Raw genomic sequence first — 25,293 nt, 5'->3', positions numbered from 1 at the left:
GTAAAGGTCAGACACCCAAAAATGAACGTAACCAAGAGTAATCAGATGAATCTGATACATGGGTATTCATCCATTCATGGAAGATAACTGATACATCACCTGCTCTGTATCAATAATAGGATCTAATCACAATCACTTCATAATCAGCCCCAAGAGGCATTCTCATCTGTACACCAATTCAAGACAATGGTGTGACGTTTCTGAGACGACCAGTAGATGGCAGTACCTCCCCAGCTTGTCTGGACTGGCAGTGAATGCAGTAAGAATATATCAGGGACAAAGGTTAAATAACACTGTTGACCAGGAGAGGGTCAACACATAAATATCTCCAGGGACTTTCTCAAGTGCCTAGTGCGGCTACTTAGTGTGAGATTTGCCAGAGGAAAATGCAGAAGCCCCATTTCCACCTCAGCAAAATGAAATCAGAAGCCCCTGGGATTTGCTTCTAACCTTCCTGGCTATCACTGCTGCTGAATGATTACTGAAACAGAAGAAGGCTAGAAGGTGTATGGCGATATCAACTACATAAAGGTTTACAGGACAGAGCTACATGAAAATGTGAGACGACTTACATATATTAATAACGACTATCTTCTAATTAACATCTTACTAACTACCTCATTAACTGTCATTTTGAGACTCATGGAACAGTCACACACAAACGCACAAAGGGATTATTATAAAAATAGGAAGATACAGTAGTGTCTGCTTTAAGCAACGCTTCTTTATCATGTACAGTATAATATAAGGCCAACGCCAGTCCTGTTTGTTTAACGTTTAGTGGACAGGAATTCCTTTGGCTCGCTTCAGACCTGCATGCATTTTATTGGGTTGTGTGGGATTTGGGCAGGAAACCAGAGCTTATGCCCCCTCTCCCACTTCAAACGGATGCCAGGCACCCTTAAATGTCATGGGGTGGTTAGAGAGTTGAAGGAGGTGGGAGGGAGGGGGATTGAAGAGTGAAAAGCTGGAGCTCGCTGGGCGAAAGAGAGAAATCCAGCCACACCGGGCTCACCTCACAGCTTATCAGTGTGTGCTGGATGTAGCTTTACCGAGGCTGCTAAGGTAAACCAGATGCAGTGTTGGTTGCTCTGTGCCACTACGTGTCAGGTACAGCCTGGGTCAACCTGAGGCGCCTTGGTAGTATAGGAGGAGGCCACTGTACAGGTTAAACTCACTGCAGATGTTCCTGACTAGCATACAGTAGAGTGTTGGGTCCTGCGGTTCGTCCTCTTGACTTGACAACATCTTTGAAAATGTTTTGAAGGTTTCACGGTGTCACTTCAATTACTCACCCTGATAGATTTCCTCTGCGTTTTAGATTGACAACTTGCAGTGGTTTATAGCTGGAGTATCACAGTCTGTGAGTGTGTGTTCTAGGGAGGGATGGTCACTGGGAATCCCACTGTGTCTTTCTACTCATGCCAGCAGCAGTGTTTATAGGATTTTGTCTCATTTTCTCCAGTGTTAATTTATTTCCATAAAGACAGCCATGACACATTCTCTCCTCTGCCTTCTGTCTCTGTGTGGCTTTACTTAACTGTGCTATTCATTTCTCTCTTTCATTCTGTGTAGAATGGAAGAATAGACCTGATTGACCTCAGCCCCTATTGCATGGTTACTTTGACAATGAGCATCATCACTATTGTCAATTTTTCTCCATCTCTTCCTCTCTGTGTCTCTCCCCTTTATCTCCCTCCATCTCTCTCTCTCTCTTCAGCTCTACATGTCTACATCCTGCTATTGCATTGTTTTGTGGTTTTGGATAACTTCTCACTATATTGTTATGCTTCCTGAGGTATGCCATTATGGTTCATCTGTGTCAGTGGGTAAATTAACATGTTGTGGCATGGTTGACTTTAATTTCCCTTGTCTGCGACTAAGTCTCTCAAATCTCTCTCTTGCCAGTATCATACTCCTCCCTCCCTGTGGGTCTGTTTGGCAACCAGAAAATACCATCCCTGTCATCATCGGGATTTTATGGAGCTCATTTGCCTTTGATTACAAAAACATTAATGCACAAATGTGTTGGTGACTGACCTGTGACCTTTCTCATCAAATGACAAGCGAAACGGATCTCATCACTTCTCCTCTCAGGCTCTTTAGACCCCAGGGGTCTGGGTCAGGGTTTGGTAGTGTTCATGCTGTCTTTCTGTCAGACTTGCATGATCTACTGTCACTTAACGAGGGAGAACAAGGCTAAGAAATGAGGCATTTCCGGGCCCAAGGGTTTATTTTCTACAGCACAGTGGATTACATTACAACATACAAAGGGAAGAAGTGACTCGTTTTTAAAAAAATCTTCTGCTCTGAACACTAAACCAGACCATCTTAGTGTCTAATCTTCAAAGAGAAATCAGGATATTAAGCTTTTGGACGTGTTGTTGTTTTTTTACTCTATCCTGTTCTATCTGTACTTTTAAAAAGGTGGAGCATACTGTGTCCTCATCAGGCTTACATTGTACCCTCAGATATTACCCTGCTGGATGCTAAAAAGAAATGCTTATTACATATCCAGTGGAGTAAATCTCTGCCTCTGTGTTTCTTCCTTTTACTTTTTATTTTCTCTCATACCACAAATATGCTGTAGAACAAGAAGAGATCCAAATAGGAAAAAAAGTGAATGTAGTCTTTGTTTGTGTTCTTTGTTTTCTTTTCCAGAAATATGTTTTTCATGGGCATTGTTCTGCACATACATTGAAACAATATGGATTATACATTACGAGTAACTACCAAGAAGTTATGTACATGTGGTGAGGCTTTAAAGACAGCCATGTTACTATTTGACATTCCTAACTACAAGGCTTTTGGCAAACATCTACAAAGAACATCTGATTAATACAGTAAACATGTTGACATACGGAGATAAATAACTAACAAATAAAATAGGAAATGGCATTTCACATTATGGGTCATTCTGCAGACCGACATCATCACCACTGTTTCTCTCAGTCTCTGTAGTTGTCTCTTTTCTCTCCGTCGTATCGTCATATAGCCATTACCTTCCGCTGTGGAGGGGTTTCCATGGTGATCACATCCCTTTCTGGGCAAATTGTTTGCATGGGATTAGGGTTGACGATGCGCTGCAGGACCAGAGGGGGCTGCTGGGAGGTGGGGTTGGACGGGAGCTGGCGAAGGACAACAATTTTAGCGCTGGGTCCCTGCAGCAGGATGTCAGTCAGCTCTTCCTGTGTAGAGTTGACCACCGACACACCATTCACCTCCACCAGTCTACAAGGCCAATTATTACACACGCACGCACGCACGCACACACACACACACACACACACACACACACACACACACACACACACACACACACACACACACACACACACACACACAGAGGCAAAAATACAGGATATTCTCTACAGGTAAAGGCAGGACCTCTGTAAAGCTTATTTAACAAGCAATAACTAATATCAGTACAAAAACATTACCTTTACACAACATTTCTCTTCATTAGTTTTTATTTATAACCAACCAAATAAAACTGACAGGGAAATAGCAACCCTTTGTATTTTTTTTAATAGCTGAGTAAAGAGCACTGGCACAGATGCTATGATAAGTGAACACACACTGACTCTTTTCAGCTTCTGGGGTTCTGTCTTGCAGACATCTCTTTCTTTGGCGGGATTGTCTCTAAGAGATGCAAGATGTCAACTGTGTGTGTGTGTGTGTGTGTGTGTGTGTGTGTGTGTGTGTGTGTGTGTGTGTTTGTGTGTGTGTGTGTGTGTGTGTGTGTGTGTGTGTGTGTGTGTGTGTGTGTGTGTGTGGTGGGTGCAAATACTTAGTTTGAGAGTGCTGCGATTCTAAGCATGTTTTTATAATGCAGTAATTGCTTAATTATATAAAGTATTTTATCTGCTCCATTTCACTCTCTTCTGCATCCAAGTATTACATTACAGTGTTTGCTTGCTTTGGGCCCAATATCTGATGGATTCCCATAGCTACCAAGCATAAAAAAATTAGCCATGAAAGTAATGGGTGGGATGAGTGAGATACTGAATACTACTCTCACTAACTAGGTGGCCAATGTGAACGCTTACCAAGTAACCACATAACTTGGTTTTGTATGTGTCTGTGTGTTACCTGTCATCCACACAGAGGTGAGCGTTGTCCACCTTGACCACTACTAGTCCGCTGTCTTCTCTGTAGCGACACGTGAAGCCATAATGGCCATCAGGGTTGTGGTTCTCCTGTACAACCAGTAGCATGGCAGGAGACTGCTGTGACACCAGCTGGCTCAGGCTACCAATGTCCAAACTCTTTTTCCGAGCTTTCTCCTAAATGTAGAAACAGCAAGAACATTTACACACATTCACAAACAGACTGCTTAAATGCAGATGTTTCAGATGTTAGGCCATAGCCTATTTATGGTTGATTGATGTAAATGGCATGCAAAATATGCTGTGCGTGACACTAGAAGTAGTATTTTTATAGTATATGTGTATTAAGTATAGTGACTTCTCGGAGTCTTGTCATAACTGAGTTTGCCAACCACACTGTGATGACAGGAAGCCCCATGTAAAACAATATTTTGTTGTTTTCCAATTTAGTTTTTTTGTACAGATTAAACAACCAATATGTAACATGTACATTAGTGAGCATTAGAGGTGCTGGTAGGCAGATGTTTGGACTTTGGACAGAGCCAGGCTCGTTGATTCCCCCTGTTTCCAGCCTTTATCATTTAACTCTTGGCAAGAAAACGAATAAGTGTGCTTTCCACAATATCGAACTGTTCTTTTAAGGTACTGTAAATGGCAGACAGTTAAAGAGATTCAAAAGTAAACATGCAACATCAGTTATCTTTATCACAAGCCTTTTGAATCTTTAACATTTCCAAAGGCATGTTTCTGTGCTTCTGAAAAATAAACTATCGTCATTTCCTTAAAATACAATTGTAACATTATTTCTTGGAAAAGGATTACAAATACTACACGGAGGCCCCCAAGAGATAAGACTGAGGCTGCGTCAAAGCCAGAAGACCACCGAGATGTAATGATTAGCTTTGGAAGAGATCACATCACAAGTAGCTTGCAGGGATCAGAAATAACTTGTGAGTCTGACCACTAAATTCCAATGTTCCCTTATCCCGCCTCTTGGCATACTCCCCCCTCCCTCTGAATGGCATGTGAATGCCTTGCAGCAATAGATGCCGCCTTGCCAGGGTCAGGGGTCAAAGCTAAGGCTTCTCTCTCCTCAGACAAGTGGGCCAGACAGGATATATCTACGGAAACGCAGCCCAAGCCCCTTGAGAAGCACACTCTAATGCGCATCATTTTCCCTTTTAGTTTGCCTCAATGTTGGACACACGCCAAGAGGCTGAGGAATTTTCTCTTCATATTCTTCTTGTTTATCCACAAGATCTCATCAAATCCTACCCTACCTGGGCCAGACATATCCCATATACACAACCAATGGACTGTTAGTAGGCAATTAAACACGGCTATTCAAGATCAAAAAGGTCACTCGGGGGAGAAATAACGGCTCACCTATTTTCTCATTAATGAGAACATTTTGATTTTAAGTTGCAAATTTCAGCAACACACAATACTTTTCCTCCATCACAGGAAGCTACAACATGATCTTTGTTTCACCCAGTGTGAGAAATGATCCTCTGACAGCTCAGACAACATAGGTACTAAGTGGAAGTGATTGCGTTTAATTTATAATGATGGGTGTTGGTAGTTCTAAATTCAGTGCTGTCAATCTGAATGCTGATGCCTTGGCTGCTCCTACAGCAGAGATCTTTAACCCAATCAACCTTGGTGTAGAACATGGAGGGCAGAGTAATGGGACATAATCTGACCACATCTGACCACAACTGGAGGCACCCTATCCATTTCTTAAATTCAGGGGCATGCCATGGCACATTTTTCTCAGAACTCAATCTATCCTCACCAGACATGTAAGACTAAAGAGTGGGCAAAACAGTAATTCCAATTCCAATTTCCCCTCTTTAATAGTCTGTCTGAAGTTTTCAAGTTGTCCAAGCTAAACTGCTTATTTAAAATAATTTCCGCCAGTTGCTGTCCTTCCCCTTCTCCCCTCACTCTCTCCCTCTGTTTCTCTTGCTCCTTCCCCCTCGGCTGCTTTATTGATGCTCTCCAGTTGCAATAGATCCTGGAGATTAGACTGCCGATGATAAAATATTTCCTTATTGTCTGTAATGCGGGGCAGCCTACGAGACCAAACACGGCGGTCTGCTCCTTATTAGAGCAGCAGCTCCATCAGTTCCCAGGCTGCTCCTCAGCTCTGACCTGTGTGTTAACTCTGATTAGGTCATATGATAAACATTAGCGCTGCTGCTTTTCCCACAAACTCAGCACCTAAAAAAACGTGGCCCCGGGGCGGCAACGTGACACGGGGCACCTTTCAAAGCCGAAGCCGCGTGTGTCCTTTCATGGCACCTCGTTAGGGCTTCTCCAACGGGATAAAAGAGCCACATTAAAAAAGAAGTAGGCTCCTCCGGGGATAGATGGAGATAGTTTTACACATGCTGGCCCACTTCTCCATTGCACTCTCCCAGTGGCTTTTGTCACACACATTCCATTGTTGGTATGGTCACAGGCTCTCGGATGTCAGCGCTAAACATCATTTTCTCAGAAAAAGTGCATGTTCAGCCAAAAGACTTTACTCAGCCTTGTATACCCACTCTCTAACTGCACAGCTTAACGAAACAGAGCAGACTGAATGGAGCATTGTGTTGTCACTCAGGACAGTAAAGCTGATGATGGACCTAATAGTGTCAAGTAATGAACTACCACATCAGGAAGCTATTACCACCTTTCCTAGTGTGTGCTAATTCTAAATTGTAAACAAATATGTGAACTTCACATTCTGTCGATTAATTTACCCTCTAGGTCTGTGATTATCACAACATGGCTTTCATTAGTGACGAAAAGGCCAGTTATACTGTGTACATTGTTAGGTGTTCTGCTATGGTTAAAGACATAGGGGACAGCATTGGCCACAAATTTGACTGTTCTTTCTTCAGCAAAAGTTTGATTTCAGTATGCCGTATTACACATGCTACTCTCAATAAATATTGTCGTTTTGATGCAAATATCAGTTTCTCATTGTTTATTTTTAGCAATCAAAACATTTTCTGACTCAGACTGTACAGCTTTCCCACATATTGATGTGACTGTGTTTCACATGCTATCGATTAAACTCCACTGACTAAGCTCCAGGCCTTCAGCTTGTTGGTTAAATTCAGCAGCAGTTCAAATAATCCATGAAAGGTGTTTGTAATTTTTGATCAGTAGTACCTTAACATAGCTTTCTTGCAAAGCATTTTGGAGGTGAGCCACCTGCCGGTTGAGATGTACCATGGAAATCTCCTCCTTAAACACTTGGCAGTTCAGCTTCATCTTTTCCAAGAGACGAATGTCCAACTGTCTGAATGGCAGGAGACCACATTTCAGAAAAGATCACAGATTTACATATATACATGGTTTATGAAATATGTAGTTCAAATGTAGTAAAGGTTTTATGTGAATTTCACCAGAGTTAAATAAACACAGCAGTTTATTTTCCTTGGAGTAGCAGTGTTGTCTCTGTACCCCTGATTACCTTTTGGTATGCAGCAACATCACATAGTCTGTTTGGGTGGACGGCAGTCTCACGCAAACAAGTAGCACAAACAACAAGACATTGGTGGAAGAAAAATGGTATGCATTGTTGAACAAGGTATTAATTAACAGAGGCAGTCCACCTACTTCTTCTTGTGAGCAGTGGAGTTGTTAATGTTGTCTCTGAGGGTCTGCAAGCTCTGCCTCTTGTTATTGAGTTGGCTTTTAACCAACTCCAGCCTCTGCATCAGCTCCGCAGAGCTGAGCCTGTCTACATCCAAATCTCCATCCATGTTCTTTATCTCTGAGCAAAATGCCACCAGGCCGTGGTGGAGCTCCTGGACCTTTGGGTTTCAAAAGAACAGTTGTTCCTGCATGATTATATTCACTACCAAGCTGATAAAATCACCACAGTTATGGCATCATTACATGTAGAGCAAATGTTTTTCTGTTACATATTTACATAGATGTAGTTGAAGACAGATATTAACCTGAAGGATGACATTTTGTAGTGAGTCCACCTGTTGGTTTAGCTCCCTGATCCTCTCTTCTTTAGCTGGCTGGTTCACCTCGACATTTTTTTTGACATTGCTGTTGACTTCTGGATTATTTTGTGAAGCAGTACCTGATGACTTCTCCTATGATGCAAAAACATACACAAATGTATCTTGTTAATGTTATATGTCAGGTGAAGCCTGGTACCTTACATTTAAATGATCAATGTTACCGTTTTACTCAAATGCAGCTCCAATTGTCTGTTCTCTGATGTCAGTAGATTCCCAATCTGCTGATCTGGTGGGAGCTCCTCTGATAAACCTTAAAAACATAGCGCAGTATATGAATACATATGTCTGTTTTTTTTTATTTTTTATAAAGACTACATGATGTGCTGTGCACCTTGCTTTTCTTTCAGTATGAAAAGGCTCTTATCTTCTGTCATTCCCAACATTTTGATGCATGACTCCATGATTTTTCCCACTGTTGTTTCCTTTGGGGTTCTGAGATGAACTATCCGCTCTGATGCTGCAACACAACATGTCACTCAGAAGTAATATGGAAGCCTGATTTATTCTCACATACGTGTCCTTTATGTATATCAAAGCCAAAACACAGCCAACCCACAGGCTACACACTGCATAATGTGGCAATATATGGCTATATGTAAGTGAATATTACATATTCACATCCACTTGTATGCTCTAAATGTACATCGTTTTTCTTTATAGTGTATTAGTTATGATATACTGCATATATTTAACCTTTAAACAATTCAGTTACTCACCATTAATAGTAATCTCTATCAGTTGAGAATTCCTCTGCACCTTGTAGTTTTGGCTATTGTTTCTATTGTGGAAAAAGGCCAAGACATTAAAACAAAACTTGTTTTTTAGTTTTCAATGTATACTGTAAATGAGAGGCTGTACCTGAGCTTGAGGGAACGCCGGTTCATGCTCAGGCAGCTCACATGAGGAGAGGACTTAGATTTGCTCATTGACGCTAATGTTGCAGTGAATGTCTCAACATTATTAGGGCCTAAGGATTCTGTAGAAAAAAAGAAACATCAGTTATCTTCTTGACATTGACTTTATTTGCAAGCTGTCAAATAGCTGTAAATGTTTATTTGTAATGTTGTGAAGATAAAAGTGTACCAAGCAGAGAGTTGAGTGTCTGGGTGATGGTGCTGGGGGGGTGCAGCTCATTATAAATGGCCGACAGTAGCAGCTCCCTATCTTCCAGTGTGGCGATATGGAGGATGTCCAGAGTCTTCACATCCACCAAAGCAATATCTGCTCCACACAGTTTTACTTCTGAAAGAGAAACATTTAGAATGTTTTTTTTGTCTAAAGGTAAATGACAAGTCTTTGCATACCTGAATGTCATTTCATTTAAAAAAAATAAAAAATAAAAAAATAAAATAAATATATATATATATATATATATATATATGAAAATGTGGAAATTGGACATGTAGTAATACACAAGTGACATCTTTATGAGCGAGAAAGTAGAAGAAATCTGAAAATTAAAATGTAACTGTTAGCATTTACAAAAATATATACATTTTTACAGACTTATATCAGCTTTCAGCTATTAGCTACTTTACTACATTACAAAAGGAATATGACAGAGGTTGTTTTTTGATTAAATGAAATATGAAGGATAGTAAGACAAGTTTATTATTGCATAAACCTCTTGCATATTGCATATGATCTATGCAGTGATTATGTCAGGTTTAATCTTACATTATCCTCATCTCCTTTTCCACAGTTATTGACATTCATAAAAAGAATTTTTTGATTTGATCTGCGGTGGACAAAAATCCAATTGGCAATGTCTGCCTTTGTTATATAACCACAGGGCTGGGAGAGGAGACTGTCATAAAAATGTGTTTTACCTCTGATGAAGGGAAGACATTTCTGCAGTCCAATACTAGTAAACCACTGGCAGACTTCATCTGTGTTCAGCTCCTGAAGACATTTGGCCACTTGTCTGTCAACGTCCTGGGGAGAAGGAGAGGTTACATACCTGCTGGTTATACCACATTCTACAAGGAGCGGCATGGGAAAAACAGCTTTCATTACTTTTATAAAACCTCTTCACCCAAGCAACATACTCTTTAAACTATTGTTTTGAGGTGTTATACAGTTATATACAGTATGTATTTCTCAATCCAAAAAGTAAGCAAAGGTTGGGAATTTCAAACAGAGCGGCACATGATGACGCAAAGAGATGATTCTGACTCAAACGGCTGCATGTTAAAACCTATTTAATGGGAGGCAAGACATCCTGCTTAAACTACCAGGCATTTGGTCATTGTGTGTTTTACTGATTCATTTAGAGTAAGTATGACTGTGTTGGATATCCATGTTTCGACATATCACAGCAAGTAAACACATCTGTGTGTTTAACTGTAAGCAAGTGATTAAAAATACTGAAAAGAAATGTTTACCTAAACACATGTTTCTATGTCATCGTTGCCTTAGTCACATATTCTCTGTTTATGGTGTTCCTGAGAGGAAAACTAGTCTTCCCTGCTGCCAACAGAGGCTTTACAAGGTGACTGTGGAGCTTTTAGATAAATTGAGGTTAGGTTGTCCTAGGGATGTCATTATTATGTTATAAGACAGAGACTTTTAGAAAAGAAAAAACCCTATTAAATCATAATTTACCAACACCACATAAATAATCCATAGTTACAGCCATTTGTCTAATTTGGGGTCCCAGTGTGGGCCTCTGGTGTGAGGCGTGGCTGCTTAAGATACACGTTGCATAAATTTCTCTTATGTGGTTGATTGGGTACCAGAGGAAAATAAAACCGATATTGCATGGAGGTAATAAGTGCAGGACGTGAGCAATTTGCCTTTAAAAAAACAAACAAATCTCTCTGTTTTGTGTTTCAGCTAACACATGGATCGCTAAGGATACGAGCAATCTTGCTTGGCGAATCCTGGACACAAACGAAGATTCTGAGACTATTTGCAGAGTCATTGCTTTGACAGATCAAGGGAGCTGGGAAATATAAACAGAGCATATTCTGTAATTGCGGCAGGGCTCTGGGCTGTGTGCTGATGCCACCCTGAAGGCCTTTGCTTTAATGGTTTACAGTACCTTCTCAGGGAAGTTTCCATTCTGATCCTTAGACTGAGGCATATATGATGCTGCATGAAAGCCATACAAAAAAAACAGAGACATGTACGGTTATTTTTGCATTATGTATTAGTCCGAACAGAAATATTATGTAGAACAATCTTGTTTGTCCATAATATGATATTACCAGACTCACCAACGGTTATGCGTCGTTGTCGTGGTGACCCCTCCTCTTCCTGTTGCTCTGTGGTCTGGGTTAAAGCGTGGAAAGTGGCGCTCCTGGTTAGTGGGTCCCCAAAACTGCAGGAACGCGTTACTGGCCTCTGTCACGTAATACAGGTTTCAGTTAACATTAGATTGATAATCGAGCCCAGTCAAATCAATTCACTGTCAGTAAGTATTTTGAAGTCGTAATACATGGTCATAGATAGTGTAAATCAGATGAAGCACATTTCTTCCAGGAATGTGTAGTGGCTCTCTGTAGATACCTTTAAATACATTAAAGGTGCATGAGTGGGCTGTAGAGCATGCAGCATATGCAGTATGAAGAGATGATGAAAAAATGTTCATTGCATGGTCTTCGTACCCTTTGGTGAGTAAATGTGTCCATGTTGGCAGCGTGAGGAAGCCGACAGAGTTCAGCTTTCAGCATGTCGGAGCAGCTCACATCTCTGTTGCTTAGTTCATCTGCATAGTAATAATAAACAATAAGTTGATAAATGTATAAGAATTGATCCCAGTTATTCCTATCTTAGATCGTCCATGTATGGGAAACAAACTATTTATTGAAGACCATATTTTCACTCTTTGAAGCCACTTTATTCTTATGGCTTCAGGCCTTCTCAGCCTTTTTCTGGCGTACAGGTCACCAGGTCTATTTACAGTGCATTAGCTGGTGCTGATACTGGACGCAGCTAGATGGGGTTGCTTGGCAACCCATCATGCACACTAATGTCTGTCTGGTTGATGACATACTTCTCTGACAACCCAAGTTCTTTCCCACAGAAAGCCCATATTCTTACATTTTCCAAATGTCACTTGGTCAGCGAGCAGATATCGTTTTTTCTGCTATCATAACAAGCAAGACGAATGAGGCTGAAAATATGGCATCCAACCTAGGGCTGGCTTTCTCAGGAAACACAACTCTATGATGTGATAGATGTTGGAATGTTTGCAGTTCTGATTTGTAACTACTTTAAGTTTCATATCTTCACAGATTAAAGCGTAACAAGCCCCTTTACTGTTTAAAACAGTAGTCTTTTCAAGTAGTTTACCTAACAAAAAAATCCAGCCTAATTTCTTAAACACATGTTTTTCATTTCAGGGGCCTGTTTCTGAAAGGCTGGAATGGGAGTTTAGATGGAGTCAGAATCAGATAAGATAATGTAATTGGTTTATGTGTGTCAGCAGTGGAATCTTGTCTGGTTCCTTGAGAGACAGTGGAGTACAAAGAAGGGGGGCAGCGAGCTGGCACTCTCTTTATCACCTGGCTGGCCTGTGAGTCACTCTGTAGAGGATCATATCGTCTGGCCTACAGCTAAGCAAATTCAGAACACTGCATGCAAAACACAACCATCTTGACTAGAACAGCCAAGTGAGAAAAGCGATGAGTCTTAGCTATAAGATCCTGAGAAAATCATTTCCAGTCTCGCTCTGTGACTTCGTCTCACCATGCATGGAGAGAAGGGACACAAGGTGGAGAGCTGTCTGAGAATGCTAATGGAGGGTAGCATTACACCCACCCTACCACAGCCATGTTCAGACTTCACACAGCCTGCGTCGTCCAGGAAAAGGCCAATCAAAACAAAGGACAGGAAAATTTAGGCAGGCTTAGGGACGCAGCCTGATGTTGCCTTAAAGGGTGAAATCACCAGTAATGGAGAGATGGACATCATTCCCAGTCTGAATTGGCTCAGTCAGGACAAGTCAAAGCATGAGGGAGTTATCTTTCCCTTGACTGGTTAGTACAGACAAACACATTGCATCCTTGCACGCACACAATACAAACACACTGAGCAATAGGTTTGGTTTGTGACAAGTTTGACAACTAGTCACACACAGACACACACAGGGTTAATGGCAAAGCAAAGCTTTAGAGTCAGAACTTTTCAGCACATTTATGTAATGGATAGGCAAAAGTGATGCTTATCGTTTCCAGTATTATTGTCCTCCTCTGGTTTGAAAAGAAATTAAGCTCTTTGAGAGACGACTGAGGGAGGAGAGCATGCTGAGTCACAGGAACCCAAAACCTGGGAACCGCCTGCACAGCCACACACTGGGAATATACACACAATGGCTAAAAAGGGATTCCAACAAAGGGGAACTTCTGCAACTCCCAAAGGAGGCGTTCGAGGTACTGTAGCCATGTCACATAATGACTGCAATTTCATCTGAATGGGGAACTGAGATCTGAGCTCAACAGCTGGATGAAGCGAACCATCATCTGGTGCCATTTACCTCTCACCTAGAGTTTGCCTAAATGGAAGCAGAAAGGTTTAAATACAAATACTTGCAAATTTACTTCAAGAAAACTCACCCAAGTTGTGCTCAGTAAATGACAAAAGATTTATTCCAGTGTTGAAGCTTCCTATGACAGAGAAAGAAACCAAGACAACCTTTGTGACAATTTCCTTTAAAATAAAACATGAACATTAAAGTGCTCATATTATGCTCATTTTCAGATTCATAATTGTATTAAGAGGTTGTACCAGAATAGGTTTATGTGGTTTATTTTTCAGAAAACACCATATATTTGTTGTACTGCACATTGCTGCAGCTCCTCTTTTCACCCTGTGTGTTGAGCTCTCTGTTTTAGCTACAGAGTGAGACATCGCATTTCTATTCCATCTTTGTTGGGAGTCGCACATGCGCAGTAAGTACTGCTAGCTAGTCAGTTGCTTGCAGTATTAGAGCGTGCCACGCTAGCAGCTAGGCGAGCATTATAACGTGTGTTACAAAGTGATGCACGTTCGTCACGGAAGTAAAGGCTGGACTACAATAGAGCTGTTTGGAGAAGTTTGTGAACAGGGTTTTCTGTTGGAGATGGTAAGTCCCTTTGGGGTGGACTTTGGGCTTTTTCACTTTGTAAACCTATAATGCATAAAAAGATATATAACACAATAAAGGAAAGGGGAAAAGCCAAAAAGCATAATATGAGCACTTTACAGAAACATTTTGGGAAATACGCTTGTTTTCTTTTTACCTCGTTTTTCTTTTTTTATGCTCAGCCTTTTTTAATATAAACAATGGCTCAGTTATATTCAAATGTCCCAGTAAGCCATGAGAGTGTGATAGTGGGCTGGTATGTACAATACCAGGACCTTGAAACTGAATCATTATTTACAGCTGCCCAGTCCTCCTGTGACATGTCAACATGCATCTGGGCAAAATGCCTATTGTTTAGCCTATCTTAGCAGTTAGCCTTATTAAAAAGAAGAAATCATTCTGTGCAACAGCTCAACATTTTGTCTAATTAATGTTTTATTTTGTTGGCTAAATACAATCACCTCGGTTTTGTTCAGTGGGTATAGGTTAGAGTAAATGTATAATTTAAAATAGTTAAGGTAAGACTTTGGAGTTGCTGTATGCAGTCACTGGGCACAGCTGCTGCTAATTGCTTGTTAAACCACAATGTCTCATTTTCTATTTCTACACGAGTCAAACACACAACCGGTAAATGTGGCAGGTTTGGAGTTGTTGGAAGGTCCATATGACAAAGCTAAGCAGTGTTTTTGCTAAGCTGTTCTAAACATCACGGAGGTACCTCGCTATTATACACAAATTAATTCAACATTAATCGTCTCATCTACAGTATCTCCTAGTAATAGAGCAAATAAGTTTTGCTTTATTTGTGGATTTCATTGAAACATCACTGGAGATGTTATCACTGTTAGACTCACTTTTCTGGGGGTACTTAGGGAGAGGAGCCACCTGGTAGGCGCAATGTAAGAACCTGGGCTTTGTTTTCTCTTTATCCCCCTCTTTGGCTGTCACAGCCTCTCTTTCTTCTCCACACTCATCACTTGGGTTCTCTTCAGGCTCAGCTGCATAATCAGCATTGACCTTATTCTCAGCCAGTGTGAATTCCTCTGTTGACTCCTCTGCCTCCACACTCTCCATCTTTTCCTCATAACTCTCCTGGTCACCAGCAGCAAACCTTCCATCACTGCCAGATGTATGTGCGACACTTTCTTCTGAATTCCTGTCAAAGAACTGATCCTCATCAACAACGTTGGAGGGAGTGGGAGGTATCAGCTTAATTACAGGTGGTGTCAGGAGGCTATCGCAAGATGGTGTGCCATCAGTGCCACTCTCAAACAGCAACGGGTCTTCCTCCTCTTCTTCATCATCTTCTCTACTGGTAGAAGTGATAGCCGGTTGGGCCTGGGACTCTATAGGGAGTGAAGACAGAGGCTTCAGGCGTTGCTTTTTCAGAGCCCTCCGGCAGGCTGACACAGAGCTGGCTGAGCGGTCCATGCTGTTCCTCGAGGTCACGGGGTCCTCCTCAGACAGGGTGAAGCTGGTGTTAACTATTCCCAGATCCTCTACTGTAATCTGGATAGCCTCCCTCTCACCTGATTCTTCTTGATCCAAGTGTGGATGCTGAGGGCCTGCATTCATCTTCTTTTCCTGCTCCTGCAGAGTGTCCCTCTCCTCACCTCGCCAACATGAGCAGAAGAAAAGCCTGCCTGTAAGACTTTGAGTGCTCTTCCTCCATGGGCGCCCACGAGGCCGCTGTTTCTCTGCATTTGCACTTGCCATAGCAGTGGCTGCCTAACCATACGCTGGCTATACTGCTAAACACACCATTCTTCAGTTTGATCAGATAAACCTCTGCAGACTAAAGAGAAGATCAACAACCATCCACACCTCTGAGATATAATACTGTCCCTGTGATAGGTGCCTAAGCATCTGCACAAACACTCATCAGCAACATGTGTTGCTTAGCAGAGGAGTGAAACAAATGGACCAATTCATGCCGGGTCAGGTGAACACTTGAAATGAATGCTGGACTTAATCAGCAGGCTTTGATATGTTAAGCAGCATCATTGCAGATACAGCTCTGGTTTCAAAGGGCTCTTATAAGACAGCAACACCCTGCCAAAAAAAAATCTTGGCATATGTAATGTAGATAATGACAGTAAATTGCATTTGTATGATTATACTGTGTGTGTGTGTGTGTGTGTGTGTGTGTGTGTGTGTGTGTGTGTGTGTGTGTGTTTGTTTGTAATACAGTATTGCACGTGTCCATACATGACCGTGCATGTGTCAGGGCATGTGATTATATTATTACAAGTCAGTGTTCAATTTCGATGGGTCATCTGTCGGGGACTAAGACTTAGCATGTACTATATGGAAACCGGTGAGAATATTGGCTGGCGGATGCCTGGCTCATACAACCCCTATGGCATCAGATGACATTTTCTTCACTCCACAGGCCCAGTCCTGTTCTCTGCTACATGATAAGTCATCCAGCATCATCTTAAAACCTTTATGCCACACCACCCACATCGAGCGCTTGTATGAAAAGATAATATCTGTGTGTTTTTCTCACGCCCATAAAGTGACAGTACAGTGATGAGAATAATTACTCCTTCCAAGTAACCTCTCATATTTCAGTTTCTCTTCGGAGTAAAAGGAAGCTGCTACTGTGTGTTTTTTATTTAACTCTGTCATTAACTCAGTTTCTTCTATTTTTACCCCCCCATCAGCATTTGGTTCTCCCCTTTTAGAAATGTAGCTTACAAGCCACTTTCCAATAGGCAAGATGTTTACCTGCCCAGAGTGTGTAAAATCTAGATTAACTTCTTTCAGTTTAAAGTTATTCTTTTTCTTTTTATTCATATATTCTTCTGTATATGCATTATACTACCCACATTCATATGGAAAACTCAGCTCTATGTTTAAATTAATTTAATTAAAATCTACCACAAAGGTTGCCTTTATTGGGGTTTTAACAACACTATGACTATTTTTTCCCAAATAAAAGCTGACCAGTAACTATTCTCAAATTAGGCTAAACAATTTGTTGGTGTGCAGTAGTAGTGTTTGCACACTGGCAGCAGATAGAAGCAAAAGTAGTGCTTTCAAATTTTTCTAGATACCCTGAGCATTTCAGGTGGTAAAGTTCCAGAGAGACTTAGTTGCTAGGCACAAATTACACCTCCAGGTGATTTCAGTGGGAGGCCAGCTGACTATTGACAGAGTTAGTGCAGGGCTGAAGACTCTTTGTAGTGGAATGAAAAGTGCTTTTATACCCGTGTCACTCAGAAACCCGCACGATTGTTTCCACTGGGAGAAACATGGCCTCAGAATTAGCAGCAGATGAGAAACTATTTGAGTTCAGTTTAGCTCAGATTTGAGCATGACACGGCAAAACTAAAAGGCCAAGACACATACAAGCTGAGAGCTACAGTACATTTAGAGAGGTGAGGAGGACATGCATTAGAAAAAGGAAACTTGCCCTCAGTTGAAAAACATTTTTGGAGTTTTTAAAAAAAAAAATTGGAGGAAAAAAAAACTTTATACAGTACTGCACAATGTTTTAACAATGCACACTTGTTCTCAACACTGCAGAATCATACAATTTACATATATTGTATATGTTTTGCTCTTGAAGTAGGGGTTGGTGACATAATCCTGGTCAATACTACATGCCCAACAAAGGGGGGCAGTAGAGAGAAGATGCACAGCACTGACGGGACATAAAACAGAACCCACCACTTCTTAGAACGACCTCCTCTGGTATTCACAAGTCTGGATAAAGTTAAACCACACAAGTGCTTTTCATTCGCAGCCTAGTGAGGCTGGCTTTCATGATATCTTGATCTGGTATTTGCAAGAATATCAAGTTTTGTCATAATCCTTTTTACATGTTGTTTGAATATACATAAGCAGTAGGGGAATGAAAAGATATATGTAGGATTAATGTCCCATCTCCTTTATACAGGATATGTTTGAAATTAGCTGAAAATCTGTGACCTTTCTAGCAGATTTATGAAAAATGAGTTCCTTATGACAAATGTTGAGAGACACCGTAAGTGACAGACAGACAAAAATGAATGTTTCACAGCTGCTGTAGCCTGGGGCCGTCTGCGGGAAAGATGACTGAGACAGACATGGAACCCCACCAGTCTCCGCTCTCTGAGTGACAATGTAAATTTTACACTAAACTAATTATTGATCTTTAACTTAGCCTCTTTGGCTTGTTTGACTTTCTCCGTGCATTCATGAAGTTACATCACCGGACTTCATTGCACTTGGTGAGTTAGTCTACATGTCCAGACATAAGTCTGGGAGTATCTGAGCATGCTCTGAGTGTGTTGGTGCTGGTCTCACTACCAGAGAGTGGTAGATTCTGGACAGCCCCCAGATGGCTGTGCAGCCAACATCAACACCAGCCTTCAGCTCTGGGAGGGATCCTTTTTGAAACACCCTCACCTCTTGCTCAGTTGCAGCACAGTGAAACATGTTGAACATTTCCTGTGACAGTCATGTTTCCATAGGCATCAAGACTCTGGGTCCATAGTCAGCGCCGGCTTCGGTGGTGAACATAACCCTGTTTGGCCATACAGAGAACTCACACAGGCACACAAAAAAGAACCAAATAGAGCCTTTTTTCTCTGCTCTAATTCACAGAAGAGGAGAATGCTTCAACCGCTCTGTAATTACATTTACTAAACAAGACAGCAGCATGAGTCACTTTCCAAAGACAAGGAATGTCACCTCTTCCTGTGAAACCAGGAGGAATGATGGGAGTTATTACTTCGGACTTCACTGGGGGCGGCAGCGTTGAGTCCACAACCCTCTTTATATTGTCAAGGATGTGGAGCAACCACAGAGGGCCAAACAACGTGGCGGCATTCTTAGAGCAGCGAGGGGGGTCTGCAAAAAATAAGCATATTCAACCAAGGATGTTGAGTTCCCGATTCAACAGATAAATCAACACATCGCAAATTGAGTCTTTTCACCAACGAGTTTCACTTAAACAGATGCATCCATTTTGCTTACATAGATCTTCCTGTTTGTGCACGCCACCACCAAGCCTCTTGGAAATCAGACCAAGTGTACCAAATATTTGCAGTTTCCCCTGTGGCTGATACCTAATAGCATGAGAAAAGGAGTTTGGTGGGGGGAGAAAGAGGGCACTGACCTTGAGAACTTCTGGGTTGAACTTTCCCCTCCATCCCCCCACCTCACCCGCCAGTCCTGTGCTCCCTAATCAATTACTGTTGGCAGTCAGGAGACCACCAATGATTAGCAGCAGCAAGGCAGACGTGGTTTGGGGGTTGGAGTGTGGGATGTGGGAGGGTGGCGCGTGGGGGAAAGGAGAGGAAAGAGGTCCTACAAACGGCTTTGATCAAAACGCTGCCTCGAGAAAAGCGTAATGCAACAGGACCCCCCTGGTTTAAATGACCCTGGAACAGTTTTATTTATCTATGAGAATGAAAGACGGCATCCTTTTGTATTCTGTCTCTCAGACTTCTGCACGTGAGCGGGCAGCTGTAGATGTCAAATCGTGTTTACACTTGCACATGCACAGTAGAAACCAGCCGAGACCGAAACAGGCTCAAAGACAACAACATAAGCACCGCACATAAACACAAACCTTTTTTGTTGTTCAGGTCTTTGAAGCAGAGGGGGAATAATTTACAGGCTCTTTTTTTTTATGAGAATCTGTGCTGTTCCCACGCCCAGTGTGGCAGGAAAGCTCAACAAAATCATTTGTCTTAGATTGGCTGATTGGCTTGCTGGAATCTGAGTATGTCTTTGACGGAGATGGAAGAGAGAAACTCTCCCACCACACCCACCCCACAACTGGTCTCCTCTCACTTTTATTATTTAGCTCTCTTTTTTTCTCCATTTCTGATTCTTCCGTCTCTCTACTTTTTGTTTATAGGTTTATCTTTTTTATAGAGTGAGAGTGAGGCTGACAGGGAAAAGGGGCCCACACTCCTGCAGACATAAGAAATGTTTGTGTCATTAATTCTCCCCATCTTGTTTTATGTTCGGGGGTAAGACAGAGAGAGACAGTTTATGTGTGATGGTGAGGGAGAGAGAGAGAGAGAGATAAACAGAGAGAGAAAGATTAAATAAAGAAAGATAAAAGAGGAAGAAAGAATAAAAGACAGAAGAAATGAGCCAGAGAAGCCCTGACTCCATACAACACAGCAGACTGCGGCAAGCTTACACAAACCTGCTTTACAAGATGTGGCTACCTCCGGGGCTCTCCATGGCTAACCCTTTCTCCAACTCTCCCAGCACACAATTAATGGCATTATGAGCACCACTGGAAAGCTTCAACTAAACAGTTGTGTCTACAGTTTTCCCATGGGAATGCCATTTTGTGTCGATGCCAAGCACTTTGAAGCGATAGGGTTATCTCTTTTCACTGATGTTCTCCTTCGGGACTTCCACTGTTGAGATAGCTTTGAGGAAATAAAGTAAAATCAAAATAAGTTTTATCTGTAATTTCAGAGCCAACAAGGATTATCACGATACATCACTGAGCAATGTGGGCTGGACACTGACCCGGGCTGTTTTGGAATCCAGTCCGTGGTATTGTTTGCTGCTCTGGGCTTGTCTTTGTCATGAGATGTTTTTCACAGCCAGACAAGTATGGTCAATGTGATGTCCGCAGCCAGAGCATCTGAGCCTAATCAGGCAGGCATTTCAAAGCTGCTGTCATGGGTATTTAGAAATGGGCAGACCAAGGACAAAGGCCGACTATTGGCAACTTGTCCATGTTGTAGCCCCTTTGAGGTTTCCTAACGATGCCTGTGCCGTCATAGAAATCACTGCAAATTAATTTTAACACTCAGTGAAAAGACAGATTAGTGCCGAGAGGATGGCACAAAGGGTGTTAAATACGGTGAGCAGCAAGCTGGACCACAGGCCAGGCCTGGGACACATTACCCACAGCTGCCAACACTGACCTATTTTCACCAAACCAGCTTAAAGATTTTTTAGCATCCCCTATTGTGCAAAGGCACTGCAAAGCACACCATTGAAGTCTTATCTGCATGACCCCCTTTGGGTACGGTGCCCTTTGATGCCTCTCATAAAGGCAGTGATGGGGTTTTAATTAAGTGTGGCAGGTGATTAGATGGTCCGTATTGATCTGAAGGGTTAGGGGCAGATGTTGAAAGAGACAGCCAGGGGGAAATGGCTCTATAAAGAACACAAACAAGGGCCCAAACTATTGTAGTGGAGACTCCAGTGACAGACACGACCCTCACTCTTAAACCAAGAGAGAAAAGTGATTCCAGATTCTATTTTCTTCTTTGCAGGAGGAAAAAGTGAGCAGATGGCAACAATAGTCACGGGCCTCAACACGATCAGCACTGTTCACGGACATCTTTTCTTTGGGACAAATTTACCGTGGCCTCATGAGGTTTTCATTGAAGTGCTAACACTAGGAGGTGAAGCTTGCCAACAGGTCAATAGCATTAGAGACATGACAGAGGTCCAAGAACATTTTATGTAAACTCCGTCTGACACCATACCCTTTCCCTAAAAGATTTGCTTTGTTTATATTTTGTCAGTTTGATTCTTTGGGGGGAAAGTGATTTTTTTGTTTGTACAGGAAATGTGCTTAATGTCCTTTTACTTCCTTTACTGCATATCATTTCATGTTATGCAAGTATTGACATGGTCGACCAACATTTATAAATGTCAGCGTGTAGGTCAGTCAGGAAAGATTATTCTCATGTCATGCTATGAATCATGATCTAAAAGAGTGTAAATGCCTGCTAACCAAGTAACAAGGGTTTGTGTCAATGATTGATTGGGTCATGAGATGACTAATTTGTAGTTTATACAGTTCATGGGAGAAATTTATGAAGACAAAGACTTGGAGGCAAGTCTGAGTTTGTCTGCTGGCTGCCACTATGGGAGCAGATTGAGAACCATATTTGAATGATGACCAAGATTTTTTTAACACAAATAAATGACCTCCATTTAAGGGTACGTAAATCGGATCTTTTGGAAAGGCAGTGACCCTGTTGAGGGAGCACAGGCTAAACTTCTAGTTCAATTCATGCCATGGCTGAATGAGAAGGGAATGTGTTTACCTTTTTGGAAATAGCCATGAATAAAACAAATGGGACCTGGGAGAAATCCTAAAACTTTTATTGAGGAAGAAGTAAAGAAAGATTCAGAGGGTTCTAGCAGACACGTTATCTAAAAGACTTTAAAGTGAGTTACGATCATTTATGAAGCAGCTATTATGCTGTGTTTATCCCGACCAAAGCTTTGAGTAATAAACAGTGGCTGAAATATAAACAGCAGCTCGTGCAACAGTCTTCAGTCTAATGGTTATTGTGGATCATCACTCATTATTATCAATGTGTGTGATTGTGGTACACAACAGTATCAGTGAGGAGTGATTACAGTTACAGTAAAGAGTGAACTATAGGCAGATTTAGCTTTTCCACAATTTTGTTCACACGCAAGTGAAATCAGACTAGCTCTAAAAATAAAGGCTGTTTCATAAAAAATAGGTTTGAGGCAGTTTATCCACTTCACTGTACAAACCTGTCTGACTGGTGTCATATTATATATGCTATAAACATTGAATGCAGCGTGTGCTGTGTTATTGTGCTTTTCCTCTTTGGCACATTAGTTACTTCAATTTACTCAAAATGTATTTGATTAGATTTTTTTTTTTTTATATTTGCATATTACATCCAACACACACTTTGTTGTAGTGTGTGCCTGTGTGTTTGCATGCTTATCTGCACATATCTTGGGGTGAGGGAAGCTCGGTCAAGAATGGTAAAACAAACAAAACAGGAAAAAATCTATTTGATAAGTCAGTGAATAGGAAAGGGACACGCTTCATTTCTCTCTCCTCCCTCCATCTCTCACTGAAAGCTATTAATGAAGGTCTGGCAGCGATGGTGCAGGGTGGCACAAAGGCCACCTTTGAGAGCATAATATCCAAAGTAATCAGCACCTTGAATGGCGTTAACAAAAATCTGGAAACACAATGGGATCAAATGTACTGTATACTTATTAATCAACCGTCAGTGTTCATGCAGATTGCCAACATTTGAGGAACCCGGGCATTGATCCTTTGATTTTACAGAATGAAGTGTCGACAGGAACCTGAGCCTTCTCAGCAGCTAAATTACAAACACAATAGTTGCTCATTTCCTGCAATGAATAGACTATTTAAATGACCTCAAGCTTATTCATCCTCTTACCATTATCAGAATTAGAATGCCACAAAGTGCCATTCCTGTTAGGAACTTGTAATGGTCCTATTTATATATAACTATATAACTTGTCATTTTGCACAGGAAATGACTATCCGTGTAAATGAATTGTCTGATATTTATTAATTTAAAAAAGCACTAACTCATCACATCCAGGTTTATCTTTTGTGTCAGCATCAATGTACATTGTACCATGAGATACAATATTCACTATGTCCAATCAGCTTCCACTTTGTGAAAATTCTGTGTTAGCGTGGCGCATCAAGGTGAGCGATCCACTGGGGATGAATAGGTATCTTTTATGTCTCTGCTTTCATTTAAAGGATGAGTTGACCAGTAGACCATTTTCCTAAAATCTTGGTATAATCTTTTAAACGGCACGCTTCTCATGTGCTGTCACAGACATATAATCTCTTCTGTCCTCTGTACTGCTGGGGTGTGAGAGAGGAGTATTTGTGTTTTTTTCCTCCTGTGCTGACGGTCCTCTCAGGAGGCATTAATGCTGCGTGTCTAGTCACGCTAGACAGCAGCAGGCTGTTTTAGTACTCAGGTTGCTGAAGGTTGCTCCCTCACCTTGACCCCACTGAAACAGGAGAGCTTGAATACTGTCTTGCCCCATTTCTTCAAATAGCAACATTTCTTTACACCAGTATGGTCGTAGCAACCGGAAAGCAACTGCTTCTGTGTATTTAACAGAACTTATAATCACAATATATGTCTAATTTTCCATTATTTGTTGTTCTTACCTTATTTATCCTTTGCCTATTTTCTCTGTTTTTCCTGGATGTTATTGAGAGCAATGTAGGGTTTAGCATATGGGTACAAAAATTAGCCTCTTCCTTGGTGCGGCCATCTTATATTCCAGTGTTTGTTGTATCAGCAACATACTTTTGGGTCATTAAGAACTACTAGTGTAGTATAAAATATCCAGTAATATTATAATATCACTATTTTTGTAATGCTATTGTTTCACACTACAATTTTATAGATGCCAAATAATAATAATACAAATAAAAACATTGGTTGACCTGCTGCTTATACACATGAACACACAAATAAATGGTAAAATATTCTTTACTTGTTAAATGTACTTTTATTAATCTCTGCCCTCATGCAGTACTTGAGTATTATTAGTCGTACAGTACCCTGCAACAAGCGACTAGGTGCCTAGCCTTCATTGAAATAGCTGGTGTCAGCACTGTGAAACAGGGTGTTGACCATCTCTGAACATCTTTTTAAGCACAGGAAACCAACCTCACTACAGTTTCAGCTAATCGCAGCCTGTTCCAGCTCCCCGATAGACAGCAGCTCAGACTGAGGGTCAGCTTGGGGGTCAAAAGAAGGGAACAGGTCCATATTGTCAGTTTGATTAGGACTCGTACTCTTTCACAATACCCTGTCCCCAGCAGCCCCCTTGTCTCATCCCGGGCCCGGGTGGAATGCAGGGGAATCTGATGGCAGACAGGAAGTCCTTATTGTACTAGTGCAGAGATCCCGGAGCCAGACAGCATACGGGAGCGATGTCATCCCTGGCCCGGGCCAGGCATATCTTTGTGCTTGCTCACCGCGTAACAAAGACGTAAATAAACACTGTTACCCCCACCGGTCTTTAACTGTCATTTCAATTAGGCAGAGTAGTGATCGAAAGCCACGGCCTGTGTTTTTCCCAGCCATGCCGTTACCTCTGACCCCTGCGGCTCGTGCCTGAGGTGATTTTCTTTATTAGTCTATGGGGTCAGTATTTAGCCCCATAGCCATCAGTAGCTGGCTTAAATCTGCAGAGTCAACACTCTGCCTTCCTGGCTGTTAGCTGCATTAGCACACTGAAGCCCCACAGCCCTCCCACTCCCACTCCCCAAACATCCTCCCTAAGGCCAGATAACATCTCTGTCCTGTGCATTCATGAGCCG

At 41.6% G+C, this 25,293-nt stretch overlaps 1 protein-coding gene across 1 annotated transcript; it reads right to left on the bottom strand.

Annotated features, from left to right (window-relative positions):
* Positions 1-2,393: 2,393 nt before the first annotated feature.
* LOC144532797 (uncharacterized) lies at positions 2,394-15,926 on the bottom strand. Its single transcript, XM_078273733.1, has 15 exons — positions 15,065-15,926; positions 11,752-11,852; positions 11,362-11,488; positions 11,187-11,236; positions 9,973-10,078; positions 9,227-9,385; positions 9,002-9,119; positions 8,860-8,921; positions 8,475-8,600; positions 8,305-8,393; positions 8,069-8,215; positions 7,725-7,921; positions 7,275-7,404; positions 4,093-4,286; positions 2,394-3,231 (listed from the first exon to the last, which is right to left on the bottom strand). The coding sequence occupies exons 1-15, from the start codon at positions 15,924-15,926 to the stop codon at positions 2,988-2,990; spliced, it is 2,712 nt and encodes a 903-aa protein (XP_078129859.1). The 3' UTR covers positions 2,394-2,987.
* Positions 15,927-25,293: the final 9,367 nt, after the last annotated feature.

This window comes from Sander vitreus, chromosome 17 (genome assembly GCF_031162955.1).
Source record: "Sander vitreus isolate 19-12246 chromosome 17, sanVit1, whole genome shotgun sequence".
Classification (NCBI taxonomy): domain Eukaryota; kingdom Metazoa; phylum Chordata; class Actinopteri; order Perciformes; family Percidae; genus Sander; species Sander vitreus.
This window is presented reverse-complemented; position numbering and strand designations above follow the sequence as displayed.

Coding starts and splice junctions, on each gene's coding strand:
- LOC144532797 (XM_078273733.1), bottom strand. CDS start 15,926: ATGGCAAGTGCAAATGCAGAGAAACAGCGGCCTCGTGGGCGCCCATGG. Junction 11,237..11,361: donor ACAACGACGCATAACCGTTG/GTGAGTCTGGTA, acceptor GCTTTCATGCAG/CATCATATATGCCTCAGTCT. Junction 10,079..11,186: donor ATGGAAACTTCCCTGAGAAG/GTACTGTAAACC, acceptor CCTTCTCCCCAG/GACGTTGACAGACAAGTGGC.